This window comes from Lissotriton helveticus, chromosome 7, assembly GCF_964261635.1.
Source record: "Lissotriton helveticus chromosome 7, aLisHel1.1, whole genome shotgun sequence".
Classification (NCBI taxonomy): Eukaryota; Metazoa; Chordata; class Amphibia; order Caudata; family Salamandridae; genus Lissotriton; species Lissotriton helveticus.
Genome location: NC_136068.1, coordinates 251,100,416 through 251,115,547, shown reverse-complemented (window position 1 = coordinate 251,115,547; position 15,132 = coordinate 251,100,416). Strand labels below are relative to the sequence as shown.

General features: G+C 39.7%; 1 protein-coding gene across 5 annotated transcripts in view; it reads left to right on the top strand.

Moving 5' to 3' along the window:
• The window catches only part of SPATA2 (spermatogenesis associated 2), a 91,731-nt gene extending 80,424 nt beyond the window's left edge, over positions 1-11,307 (top strand). For 4 of the 5 annotated variants that reach the window (XM_078652021.1, XM_078652025.1, XM_078652024.1 and 1 more), the window contains one exon: positions 9,883-11,276. In XM_078652021.1, coding sequence (XP_078508147.1) covers positions 9,883-11,136 — 1,254 coding nt within the window. In that variant the 3' untranslated portion in view covers positions 11,137-11,276. Of the gene's footprint in view, positions 1-9,882 lie in introns of all 5 variants that reach the window. The other variant, XM_078652023.1, reaches the window with a different exon arrangement.
• The last annotated feature ends 3,825 nt before the right edge of the window (positions 11,308-15,132 follow it).

The window sequence follows — 15,132 nt, the reverse complement described above, 5'->3', positions numbered from 1 at the left end:
ACTGCTGATGATGTCGCATATTACATCATTCATGACATGGTCAGTGACATCACTGATGACATCTCAAATGAAATCACTGATATCATCCATGTGACAAACTGATACTCCTCATCTTACAGTAGCATAACCTTTTAACACTCATTATAAAATATGAAGTACTGGTGGGTCAATGGTTTTAAATATTATACATGTTTCTTAAAACCCACTCTACACACACATCTAAACACTTACCTATAGATTCACTCATACATGTTAAAGATCAATAGAACACTATTAAATATACTTATACACCTACATCAACATTACACGCCAGCACATATCCTATTCACTTATGCAAATAATCGATCATATTTATATTTACTAAGCTACTCACTTACACAAACACCACTTTATTTATTCATATAGATAGTTACTCATACTTAATGTGTTATAAAATCACTATCACAACTATACAGTTATCCATATCTCACACATACAATCATTGAGTCTTCTGTATACTTATTTATATACAACAATTGTCACATACACTGCCTTTTATATTTTTAGTTTGTTGGACATACATCATTGAGAAATATATGTTCGAGGCATATGAGCTGCAGAGTGTACACTTAGCATTAGATCGCCACCTGGTGTTGGGCTCGGATGATTGCATGTTGTTGTCGTCTTGGAAGAAGTCTTTGTAGTCACGAGATAGGTGACTCATCCCTTGGACGACAGTGCGCATGGGCATCGGCTCCATCCTTAGATTGTTTTTTCCGCCACTGGGTTCGGATGCAACTTTTCCGCTCCAGTTCGAAAATCTACTTTTCAAAGACTTTGACGCGCAAAACTTTCTGAAAACAAACTTTAACTTCAATATACATAGACTCGACCTCATCACTTCGATTCCGGTAATCAACGCGGCCGTTGGGCCTACCCACATGGTGAGGCCTACACCTCATGGAAAGGACACCATTCAGGAAATGCCCCTGGTGTGGAGCACAATTTCCACACAGCGACCATCACGAGGTGTGTAACCTGTGTTTATCACCTGAACACGACGAGTCAAGCTGCACAGCTTGTTCGTCCTTTCGATCCAAGAAGACCATTCGAGATGGGAGGGCCAGTCGACGCGACATGCAGAGATCCGCTCCGGAACCGGTGGATATCTTCGACGAAGGTCCATGTGTCCCCAAGGAAGATTCCGATTATCTCCAGATCGTATCTGAGGCAGACGACTCTGATGACTCCATACCATCAGGTCAACGCGTGAGTAAGACTGCCCCAACACCTAAACCAAAGGCTAAGGTCAAAACTCTGCCTTCGGGGCCCAGTCGAGACCGAGACATTGCTTCGAGAGCCCCGCCATCGAGCCCGGCTCCGAAGAAAATATTAAAGCCTTCCGGTAGCTCCATACCGAGCAAACCGCACGTGCCTATACGACCAGCTCCCTCGGCACCGAAAGAAGTCCCGGTTCCGAAAAACACCCAGAAACCGTCGACTCCTAAAAACAATATGGCACCGAAACCAATGAAACCTGCTTCCACCCCAAAATCTTCTGTGCCGAAACCCACAAAACCTGTTTCCGATGTCTCCAAGCCCTTGAACCAGGCCTCGACTCTGAAAACAATACCTTCGGTGCCGAAAAGTATGCCACAGGACTATACAACAACTCCTAAGGCTAAAGACCAGCAGAAACCAGGCCCGGAACCGAAACAATTGGCACCGAAAGCAATTTCTCAAGAAAAAGAGCTTTTTAGACCTGATCCTTTGCAAAAGAGGATATACATAGACCCAGAAACAGGACATGTTTCCACCACACCACACCACACCACACAGGAAGAAGAAGTCCGATACAGCACCTACACCTCCAGTGCCGGTCAAGAAGGAGGACTCTGCCACATCTCATATGCACCCTTCTCCTCCTGTATCTCCTTCTCCTGCTCTCCCTTTAAACATTTCACCTCAAAATTCTCCTCTTCATTCTCCACAACATACACCTCCTCAGGATGCTGATGATGATCAGTATAGCATGGGGGGAGGGAAAGACCCAGATGACCCTTTTCCCTACCCAACAGGTTCACCAGACTGCGAGTATCCAAACCCACAGGATATACCAGATATTCCTGACCCACATATATATCCATCTAAACCTTCTCCTCCAGAAGACAACATTGGGTTTGGACACTTAATCAATAGGTTTGCCATCTATCACAATGTCCCCATGCATTCAGATGAGGCAGAAGAGGACTTCTTACTAGACACTTTTGAACAATCCCAAAAATCTGAGCAAATACTGCCAATTATTAAAGGAGTCATTAAACATGCACCAGAAGTGTTTAAAGATCCTGTACGGGCTAGACTCATAAACCCAAGGATAGAGAAAAATACAGAGTAGCTCCTGGGGATCCTGCTTACATTAAAGGACAGCTACCCTTAGACTCCCTAGCAGTTTCAAAAACTAGAAAAAGAGCAAATTCACAAACATCAGGCGAAGCACCACCTCCTGATAAAGAATCAAATATCATAGATGCTTCAGGGAAAAGAATAGCTCCCCAAGCTAGTAATGCATGGTGCATTGCTAACACACAGGCCCTCCTCGCAAGATACGACAGGGCTCACTATGATCAGCTAGAGAAGCTCTTACAACATCTACCTGATGAATAGAAGGCACAAGCAGATGACCTCATACAAGAGGGTAAGCTTATATCTAGGCTTTCCTGTTTTCAGGTTCTATTTTTGGTAAGTTCTGGTGGGGTTTTTTCAGTGTTTTCAAGTGATTTCAATATCTTAAAACAGCAGTGGTTATCAGTGGTTGCACATATTCGTGCCATTAAAAACAACAAACATTGTTTTTCCAGTGTTTATGGAATGTTTTGCTTTTATTATTGCTTGCTTTCTGCACTAATAGCGCATGGTATATAGACAGTGTCCGTATAGTGCAAATGAGGTCAAAATAGATTTTTGCAAATCAAACTTATTGTGGTACACCATACAATAATACTACTTTAGTGAGTGTTTGGTCATGTGCGCTCGCTCTTTGCTTCCCATGTAAGCTTCTGTGAAAAGGCCCTCAACATTGACACTTGAGACGGGCAACACCAAAACAGCCAGTACACAATTTTTTTAAACTCTGGCCACTGACATAGCTTTCCATGCCAATACTAGTATACTTGAAGATGGACATTCTCAGGGCAGGTTCTGCAGTATTTGCGTTGAGCTGGGCGCTTATGCCCTCAGAGTTATTGAAGCGGTCACAAATGAAGCAGCATTTTAAAACTACGGAGGAAATTCCCCTTTATGGAAGAGATCTAGAACTTGTACAGAGCACCACAATGAGGTTTCATTGACTTCAAATGCCATGGTTGGTGAAGGGACATTTCTATGCATCATTGCAAGCCACTTCTCATACATTGTAAAATAAAAGTTCCTGAATTGATCTTCAACATTGCTTTGCTTACCAAGTAAGAAATGAGAAATATTTGCTTTTTAGTTCCTGTGCATAAGATAACAGCGTACCAGAATGGACTGAAAAGTCAATAGCATTCCTCGTTTACTCTGAAGATTGTGAAGATGCTTTCAGCATACCATCCAACAAGTGACAAAGATCTCTTACAGGGAAGCACTTCAGCTCGGGTATCAATTTTGACAGGTCATCACACAACTTTTTCATATACGTAGCTGAATCAGTGCAAATACAAACCATATCACTCCAATCTTTGTTGAACTTGGAATGCTCTGCAAAAAAGTTTCTTTCCAAGTGACACTGCGTTCCTTGTTTTCCAAAAGTCTGGTGTCATGTTTTCACCACTATCCCAGATGCTTGGCGATAGCACTCTTTTCACATATACTTGTCACTATACCTTGCTTTGAATGTTTGAAGCCTGAGGTGTTGGCAATTCACCTACTATCAAAACTGACTCTCTAGAAACTAGGGCTGATGTATTGAGGGTTAATACCCATTCTCTGTGGGTAAATGTGATGACATATATTAGGGAAAATTCTTATGAAACCAGCCATTTTACCTATCAGTGAAAGATTCAAACGTAGCCAAAATATAAAATGTTTTTGATATTTCCTGATTCTCTACAGTTTATAAAATAATTAAACAAGACCTAAACATGCTTCTAAACCCTGCATCTCTAGACCAAAGACCACAAAACTGAAAAAGGAAGAAAAAACAATATTTGAGTGGCATCCCTAAACAACAAAACTCAATTAGAATAATTTTAGCCCAGTCTTTCTTACTGCTAGCTTGTATAACAGTTACATTGTATTGGCCCCTTCAGGAAGAAAAAAAATGATTGTCATTCTCTTTTTCCTTACTTTGAATGGCATTTAATTTGTAGTTATGCAGGTGTTTTTTCAGTGTGTATGTTTTCACTGGTGAGGGCTATTTCTCTTTCAGTGGGGTTTTATCAGTTATTATAGGTTTAAACCTAAAACCGGACAGCCTACTTATATCTAATGCCTCCATTAAATGTGCACTAGATGTAGCAGACACTGCATGCAGGGCAATAAACACCAGTGTCTTCCTTAGATGTCACACGTGGCTACACATTTCAGGATTTAAGCAAGAGGTACAAACTATCTTAAATCAACCATTCAACCAACAACAATTGTTTAGTCCAGAAGTAGACACAGCTCTTGAAAAAATCAAAATAAGACACTGACACAGCCAAGTCTATGGGAGCTCTGCAGTTCACCCAAGAAAGAGGCTCCTTTCGTCGCTCCTTCTACAGAGGAGGCACCAAACAAGCTGGAGCAGACAATTCAGCCTCCTTTAAAACAAATACACAAGCATCCTTTAATAAAGGATACTTTAGAGGGGGCCACAGAGGTAATAACAATAAGGTAAGAGGTCGAGGTAACAACAATTGATCCTCTTCTACCACTAAACAGTGACTTCCTTCTGCTCCCCCAACAGCATACCACTCCTGTAGGGGGAGATTAACACAGTTCCTACCTGTCTGGAATTCCATCACAACAGACACGGGGGTAAGACAGATTATCCAGTATGGTTACTGCCTAGAGCTTACAGCTACCCCTCCAAATATACCACCCAGACAGTGTCCAATGTCCACAGAACATCTAACACTGGTCCAACAAGAGGTTCTCTCATTGCTACCAAAGGATGCAATAGAGCTAGTTCCATTGCAACATCAAGGAACAGGGGTCTACTCACTCTACTTCCTAATACCCAAAAAGGATGGGACACTTGAGACCAATTTTAGATTTAAGGCCTCTCAATCTGAATATACACAGATCATTTTCACATGGTCACTTTATAACAAGTGCTCCCATTATTGCAACAAGGCGATTTCCTCACTACACTAGACCTCAAAGATGCCTACTTACACATTCCCATACATTATTCTCACAGGAAGTATCTCAGGTTTGTGCTATAAGGACAGCACTATCAATTCAAATTCCTTCCATTCGGGGTCACAACTGCACCAAGAGTGTTCACAAAGTGCCTAGCAGTAGTAGCAGCACATCTCAGAAGACAACATATCCATGTCTTCCCATACTTGGACGATTGGCTCATAAAGGCCAAGTCATTCAACCAGTGTGTTCAACACACATCTCACACAATTCAAACACTGCACAACTTGGGGTTTACAATAAACCACACCAAGTCACATCTACAGCCCTCTCATGTACATCAATACCTAGGGGCTACCATAAACCACAATACAGCTCTAGCTTATCCCAGTCCAGCCAGGACACAGAGCATTCAAGCCTTTGTTACAAGGTTTCAAAACCAACACTCTCTCCCAGCCAGAGTGTTCATGCAACTAATAGGCATGATGGCATCTTGCATTTTTATTGTACCATAAGCAAGCCTGCAAATGCGCCCATTGCAGGAATGTCTAGTACATCAGTGGAATCAGGCACAAGGACAACTGACAGACCTGGTGTTAGTGGACAGCCACACACATCGCTCTCTGCAGTGGTGGAACACCAAAAACTTGTCCAGAGGGCGGCCGTTCCTCGAGCCTGTTCCACAAATAGTACTGACAACAGACGCATCCCTGACAGGATGGGGAGCACATCTGCTCCACCACACAACTTGGGGAAAATGGACCACTGAATAAAAGGTGCTTCATATCAACCACCTAGAGTTGCTAGTGATATTCCTGGCACTAAAGTCCTTCCAAGTACACATACAGAATTAAGCTGTCTTAATCCTGACGGGCAACATGACAGCCATGTACTATACAGAAACAAGGAGGCACAAATTCCCTGCAGCTGTCCCAGCTCGCACAAAACTTTTGGAGGAGGGCCATTCCACAAAATATATATCTGCTTGCAGAACACCTTCCAGGAGTTCACAATCAGATAGCCAATCTGTTAAGTTGACAGACACAACAGATTCATGAATGAGAATTACATCTGCAAGTTCTTCAACCATTCTTTCACAAGTGGGGTCATTCAGACATAGACCTGTTTGCCACACACGAAAACGCGAAATGCCTAACCTTCGTAGCCAGGTTTCCACACCCGTTGTCCAAGGGCAATGCGATATGGATGAACTGGTAAGGCAGATTTGGGTACGCTTTTCCGCCAACCCCACTAATACTACTAGTGGTACGAAAGCTCAGACAACAGTCTCAAATTGATCCTGGTAGCTCCCACATGGGCACGCCAACCGTGGTTCACCACACTGCTGGAACTCTCTCTCTAGTTCCACACCAAAAACTGTCTGACACCATCCATGCTAACGCAGAACCATGGAGACATCTGGCATCCAAATCCAAGTGAACTTAATCTGGCATTCTGGCTCCTGAAGTCTTAAAGTTTGGTTGCCTTAACCTGCCACCAGACTGTATGAATATCATTAAAGAAGCCAGAAGACCTACTACTAGAGCTTGTTATGCTGCTAAATGTAAAAGATGTTCAATTTACTGCAATATTAATCAAATTGATCCTTTAGATGATTCCATCCAAAATATTATCTGTTACCTTCTCCATTTACAAAGATGTAATCTAGCTTATTCATCTATACGTTTACATCTTGCAGCCATTGCTGCATATCTACAAAACAGACAACATATGTTGTTGTTTAGAGTACCAGCAATAAAGGCTTTTACGGAAGGACTAAAACAAATTATTCCTCCTAGGTTACCACCCTCTCCAGTGTGGAACCTAAACATTGTTCTTACCAGGCTCATGGGACCCCCTTTTGAACCTTTACACAAATGTGAACTACAATTTCTCACATGGAAAACATCTTTCCTCGTTGCTATTACCTCTCTTCAAAGAGTTAGTGAGATTCAAGCTTTCACTATACAGGAACCTTTCTTACAATTACACCGTAACAAAGTGGTTCTAAGAACTAATCCTAAATTCCTTCCTAAAGTAATTACTCCTTTTCATTTAAACCAATCTGTTGCGTTACCGGTGTTTTTTCAAAACCCAGGCTCAGTAGCAGAAAGAGCTTTACACACACTAGATGTCAAAAGAGCTCTTCTCTATTACATATATAGGACCAAGTCGTTGTGCAAAACAAAGCAACTATTTGTAGCCTTCTCTCCACCACATAAAGGCAATCCCATTTCCAAATCAGGAATTGCAAGGTGGATTGTTAAATGTATACAAATATGCTATCACAAAGCAAAACGCACATTAACAGTTCCTCCTAGAGTGCACTCCACACGCAAACTAGGAGTCTCCATGGCTTTCTTAGGAAACATTCTCCTAGAAGACATCTGCAAGGCACCAATAAACAATTTTACTAAACACTATTGTGTTGATGTGCAAGCAAAGCAGCAAGCTGCAGTAGGCCAAGCTGTCCTTAAAACTCTTTCAAACTAATGCAACCGACACGGGTGACCACCGCTAGGGGATACACTGATGCACAATCGATGCTAAGTGTACAATCTGCAGCTCATATGCCTCGAACGAAAAATGCTACTTACCAGTATGCATTTGTTCTTGGCATGTAGAGCTGCAGATTTGTACACTCCCTCCCGCCTCCCCGGGACCTGTATCTGTTCCAGTTTTATCTTAATTAGATATATACGCATGGGCATCCTTTCTTCTTTCTACTAACTCCATAATGGCCAAAAAAATCGAAGGATGGTGCCGATGCCCATGCGCACTGTCGTCCAAGGGAGGAGTCCCCTATCTCGTGACTACAAAGACTTCTTCCAAGACAACTACATGCAATCATCCGAGCCCAACACCAGGTGGCGATCTAATGCGAAGTGTACAAATCTGCAGCTCTACATGCCAAGAACAGATGCATACTGGTAAGTAGCATTTTCCTTACTCATCACCACACCCGTAAAGAGATTCACTCACTAAAACAACTGTTTCCACATACAGTCTTAATCTCATATGCCTACTAAATCAACTATTTACACATCTTTCGACAGTCACACACGGCCCACCCAACCACGGCCCACCCAACCACACACACATTCATTCACTATCCCTTACAAATACTCACTTAACTAATTCATAACTAATGTAGACTTTCACATACCTAGAAAGTAACTTATGTAGTAGTTTACACAACAAGAGATAGAGTGATACAGGTATTCACAAAGTTTAATCATTATCCCATATATTTAGTGAGACACTTTAAATGCGTCACTTATACTCAATCACTTTGCTACTAAATCCTCTATTCAGACACTTCTACATTCACTCAATGTTCAAGGCAGATTCCTATATATATATATATATATATATATATATATATATATATATATATATATATATATATATATATATATATATATATATATATATATATATATATATATAATACTTATTTAAATATCGAAGCAAACCACATTCACTGGATGATGTCATCATTGATGTCATTTGAGATGTCTTCAGTGATGTCATCAGTGATGTTACTGACCATGTCATGAATGATGTAATATGTGACCTCATCAGGAGTGGATTGCGTGTGCGTGAGCTATAATTAGTACAACTAACTATAACGGGGGAATTTCAATGGTTTTATACGAGTGAAATAACACCCCTAAAACATTTGGTTTTTTTCAGTGAATTTCTGAGGTTTTTTAAATGCTAATTCCTAACTATACCATTTCTGAAACCTATGGTTTTTTTCAGTGAATATATATATACATACACACAAACGCACAAATATCCTGTTCTCAAGAGAGGGACTTTGAACATGCGAGGACAAAGAGGAAGTCAAGGCCACAACAAAAGTCCCTCATAAGTATATTTTGTACAGAAGATGAATAAGTTCTATTAAGTCTATTATTATGGTTTCCAATTTGAAGTTAGTTATGAGGCAATAGGGAGATCCACAGACTTTCCTGTCATGGTAACATTTCCAGATGTGAGAGGATCCTCCTAGAAAAATTGAAACTTTATCAAGTGGTAATTGAACAGAGCATATAGCAACAGTGGTATCCTAAACTTGTAACCCAAAGCAATAAACTTTATAAGACGTTCAAAAAACTTGTGTAAAGCATTTACTGTTTGCAGAAAGTTTCATTTTATGAAGAGAAAAAAGGGGTTAAATTGAACCTATTAGAAAAGGAAACTAGTGTTTGAGTAATGCTAGCTGAACTTGAAGTGGAGTGGATTTTGGACTAGATTTTGTTCCACAGGCATATTTGGAAGGATTGGCAGAAGTATTTTTCCCGTTGTAGTTCAACTTTGGTTTTATCTCTGGGGTTATCTGAAGAAAATAAAGATTTATACATTTGAGACTCCTTCCATTCAACAAAAAAGTCTGTGACTTTAAAGGAAGGGTCAGTTATTGTAGAAGATGGTAAGGATCAAACATGTGTAATGGATGCAGTTACTGTTGAATATTGCAAATTGTGTTAACAGTTTAACTGTTTTGAATATTTTGCTGAAAACCTTGCTCATCTTAATAGTTTTTGTGATAATGTTTTTCTTCTATTTCAGACATATACTGGACCATTTGTTTATACTGTAAAGTCCAAATTACCTGAAGAGCACATAAAACAGATCTTAAGTTATATGGGATACGACCACGAACTGGGTATTGGATACAAGCTGAAGGAACTGGTGGACCCAACCCAAGTTAAAAGGATTTCTTTTGAACTTTTTTTGGCAAGGGTGGAATGTGAGCTGTTACTTGAAATTCATGCCCAAGTCAAAGATAAAGGATATTCAGAGATTGATGTTATTACCGAGCGAAAGAAGAGCAATGAAGATGTTCGAGGATGCAGTGATGAAATGAAGCGAAGAGCAGAAGGAACTTTAAACACATCAATGGCAAGAATGATACTTCAGAAATCTGCTAGTGAAAGGGCATCCAAAGACTACATCAAACCAAAAGTGACCAAGCCATCAAAATCGGTTGATACCTACGACAGTTACTTGGAAAGAAAAAACAAACCTCCCCTTATGACATCCTTGAGTCTTCGGAAAGAGCCAATTGTTACAACCTTAGATGACATAAAAGATGAAATAATTCGGCCCTCTCCTTCTCTTCTTACAATGTCAAGCTCTCCACATGGGTGTTCCGATGACTTTTTGCACATATCACCTAATCCGAATGGAGTGTTGCGAACAAACGCCACCACTTATAGTTCTTACTATTCTGCGCAAGATGATCTGGATTTATATACTGATCCAGACTCTCGAAGTGTGGTAACGTTGAAAAGACCCGAATCTGTAAAACCAGATGTTTGGATGATAAAAAATGATACCACACAAAACTATCAGAAGCGTACACATTTAGCCAAAGAGACCACTTCTGCACAGTGCCAAAATTGTGGTGCATCTTGTAGCACCACAGCTTGCCAAAATTGCGAGAATATGATTATTTATAGACCAGATTATCCCATTGTAAAACAGAGTGGATTCTCGGTGAAGGCGCCTCTTCAAAACGACACAGTTTCCCCTGCTTCTGCTTTACGTGAAAAACCCTTATATTGCTCACAAACTTCAACTCAAGAAAGGGCTTCTCAGAACAGCACAAAACTGAAGGCAGGAAGCTCAGTACGTTGTGGCTTTTGTAACAGAGTTGGCGCTTCAAACACATGCATGATCTGTTCAAAAGTCTCTTGCGATGAATGTGTTAGTTTTTACTATCATGACTTCTGTTGCAGAAAAAGTGAACACCATAAATTTACTCCCAACAATCAGTTAAATTACAAATCTACCCAGATGTCCCACCTTGTTTTTCGATAGACTTTATATTTTATGCAGGAAAAGGGCTATGGTACAAAATCATTGAACTTTTTGTCTTTGATAGAAATATTTTACCGAACTCTGAACTAGATGTTCTGAACGGTTTGGAAATGGATAAACTTTGTCATTCCTGTTTTTGTTCTTTCACAGAAGATGTTGGATATCATACAGGTAATGCTACTTAACTTGGTCCTGTTGGATCATGTCAATATCAGATGTCGCCCTTTAGACCTTTGGCGCCTTTTTGACTTCAGCTTTTTAAATTAAGATTAGTATATAGATTGAAAAGTACATCATAATATAACTAACTTTTTTGACTACAGTGATTTTTGTTGTATATATATATATATATATATATATATATGAAGTGTAAAATCTATAAATCTATTTTCTAATTGCATGGTGTCGAGGGATATAGACTTAAGATGGCGGATCATCATTATTCTCTGTTTAAATGCTAAATCAGATACTTGCAACCATCTCCATTCTGTAATTGTGTACACTCGCAATAGTCTTCTCGTATAGTACTAAAAATGTGAAAATGTATACAATGCATTTGAATTATGCAGTCTTTGCTAAAAATCGTTCCACACAATTATCTAATTTAAATCTTATGTTTTATTTGTAGTGCACCCAATTCTGTGTGCTGTAAATATGAAATTTCACTTAGTACCAATTATTTTCAATAAATGCTCATTATACTGTTGTACTTAAGGTTTGTAATTGTTGTAGTTGTGCAAAAACTCCATGAAATTGTGTATGTTCTTTCAGGGCTCTGCTTGCACACGGTATATGGTGTTCGTGAAGGGAACCTGTTACTGAATATTGCCTCAAGACAACTTTACACTGTAAACATGGACACTAAGCTATGTCTCTATTAGTAGTGCCAAATGAATACACTCCTTTCCAAAGCATGTGTCTGTAAGTTGGGCAGTATGCTGGCCGCCAAATAGAATTCAGAGGTGCCTCGCAATACTAGGACTGTTCGACAGAGGACACATATGGTGTATCTAAGTTCTTGACATGCTGTTTTTTATTTTTATTAATATTCATATATTTGTTATAGACTTTCTAGTTTTTATTTGCAAAATATTGTAATTTTGTTTTCAATCAGAAATGTAATATTTTGGAAATGTGTTCTAGGTTAGGCATATATGCAAAACATATTGCAGGGAAGCAAATTTACTTTTTTGCTTTCAACATTGGTAGAAAAATCCCCAGAGCGCTCAGCAGCCTGTTGCCCGTTCAGTTTTTCTCGTTTTTTGGATCATTCTAAGTGAGATTCTCAACTGCTGTAGTACATCACCAACATTTCTATTTTAGAGGGTTGAAAAATCCGGTTTCATCTGATTTCTAAAAGTATCTATTTTGACTGCTTGCTGTGATGCACATTATAACATATAAACTTCCTCGAAATGAGACAAAGTAGAGAGAATTAAAGGGGTGAGCGGGAAGTCGCGTCATGTTTCTTTTCCAAGTATTTAATCACTTCTCAATCAACCTGTCAAGTGCCTTTTTGTTTCTTTCAGCCTAGAGTAAGGAGTGATGTTTATTTCAGTCCAGAGTAGGGAAGGAACATCGTAATGAAAGCTCTGATTGCCAAACTAAATGTACAAGTTTTAAATGGTGAGACCTGGATCTGAACTGAAGATGGGTGACCTATTAGTACTGGTTCAGCCTCTTTCTTTGAACATATTGAGCCATGTAAGGGAACGAGGACACACCATTTTTACTATGCTACGATGTAGGATTTTCATCCTGTTTGCCCTGGCAGTGTATGCTGCATGACAGTGGAGTATTATGGCTTGAGATGTTAGCATTTGTAATGTTCATGTGTCCTGCAAAGAACTCGATATCTTTCTATTGAAAAAAAAAAAAAGCCACAGAAAAGGTTGGCAGCAAGGTGGCCGTAGCCCTTAAATAAACCGTTTTCACTTCTTCCTTAATTTTTTTAAGAGACAGATGAATTTCTAACTAGAACAGGAAACGTTCTGGCTCCGTAACTGGCAGATTTCACAACCTTACCCCATTAGGGAATATGGAGGACAAAATTACATAATAAGTTAATGAATGCTGCAGAGGTAGACAAAAAGTAACTCCTAGGTATAATATTTGACAAAAGAGCATTACATTATTAAAGTCAGTTTTTCATCGTTGTCATTTAGAAGAATGTTAATAATGTACATTGAATAAAAACATGTATTTACGGACTGTATATACTGCAGAATTTATACAAAATCTTTACTGTGACTATTAGTTGAGTGATTTTTTTTAATTGTTTTTTCTGAAATGTATTTTTTGCAAATATATATATAATAGTATATTTCACTAGTATCAATCCTATATATGGTAATTTGCAGCAAAACCGTAAATTAAGGAATAAATTGTGATGCCACGTAACTTACTTGTACAGTGAACATAGTTGTTACTACTTTACAAAAGGGTTATTTGTACATAATACCACTGAATAATATATAAATTGTGTTGACATGCAAGTAATTACATTCTATTTTTGTGTGATCTTGTATGAGATTGCTGTGATTGGGACAGTAAACAAAAAATGCTAATTCAAACGTTGCCTATTTTGTGTCTCATTTTCATCACAATATAATAGTGCATTTCATATGCCATTATTAGGCTGTTGGGCAGTTTATTGACACATTTGATAGATCCTGAAATAAATTTTGGATGCTGGTGAAATATTGCTTACGTTTAACAAAGTTTTAAATTGAGCTTGCTTGCTGGAGGATCTTCAGGGAAGTACAGTAATGTTTATACCCATGTAATTTTATGGATTTTAAAGCAGACCTGTAAATGCTGGCCCTTATAACTCTGTAAGCCAAGCCCTTCTTCCAGCAGGCAGACAAGACACCTTGGTTGTAAGTCCCGTGTTGGAATTAGTTTCTCTTTATGCTAGTCTGCTACACACCTCTGGGTCATGAAGCTGGTGGTCTGCAACTCAATTAACGACTCTTCATTAAGCCTCACTTGTGTAAAACTGCAGTGTAATACTTGCCGCATTTTGAGCTTAAACTTACTCGTATTACTGCCCAGGTTCTATGCTAAACTCCTGAGAGCAGAATGAAGTTCTGAAGTGCCCTCTGAGTTTTACTCTTCAGCTGTCAGGAAGTTTCCTGAAATTACTGTTCTACACCATGGGACTCACTGCGGTGTAAAGAGGCCTGCCTTAGTACTATTTGAAAAGCATACCTTCTGCAGTCCTGTTCTGCAATTTGAAATTTTGCAGTATGTACTTTGCAGCTCACTTTACCACCAACAATTTCTCCTAGTGGGACCAGAAGCAGCTTCCTTTGTGACAAAGAAAAGGCATCTTACAAAATGGCCAGAAGAGCCAGACGCAGACTTGCCGATGATGACCACATGACAAAAGTGGAGTAAAGCAGAGGGGGGGTGAGCATCCAGTGCCATCAGTGGCTCCGTAACAGATGGGGAGACTTGGGCAGTTCTTGAGGAGGAAAGAAGGAACCCGCACGTTTCAAGTTACAACTCTTTTCCTGAGCCCCTTGCAATGCTAACTATTCTTAGCGATTTGTCTTCCTACACTGCAGCTGGGTTAACTCTTGGCCATGGGAGTCACAGACCTAGCAGCACCCCCAATGGTTCTCTGGCAGCTGGGCTGATTAACCTCTTCCAGGCAATATCTCCTCTGCAAAGTGCAATCTAAAAACCCAGGCACTGTTCTGGGCAGCCCTGCAGCACTTCCAACCGAAAACCTATTTGACTCAGTCCTTAGTAGTAGGAAAACCAAAGTCCCATTTAATTGTGCAGAACCTTGCTTACTGCCATCTGTGTTAAATAGCCTGAGGAAATAGAACACAATAGATCCATTTTGTGCCTGATCCATTTTGTGCCTCTAGAAACATTGTGCAATTGCTCTCAGATTTGAATTTTCGCTGTCAATACGAGGAGATGAGTTTTCCTCAGGTTCTTTGATTGTCAGCACTTCGACTAGTGGGCTTATGAAACACCCAGGTG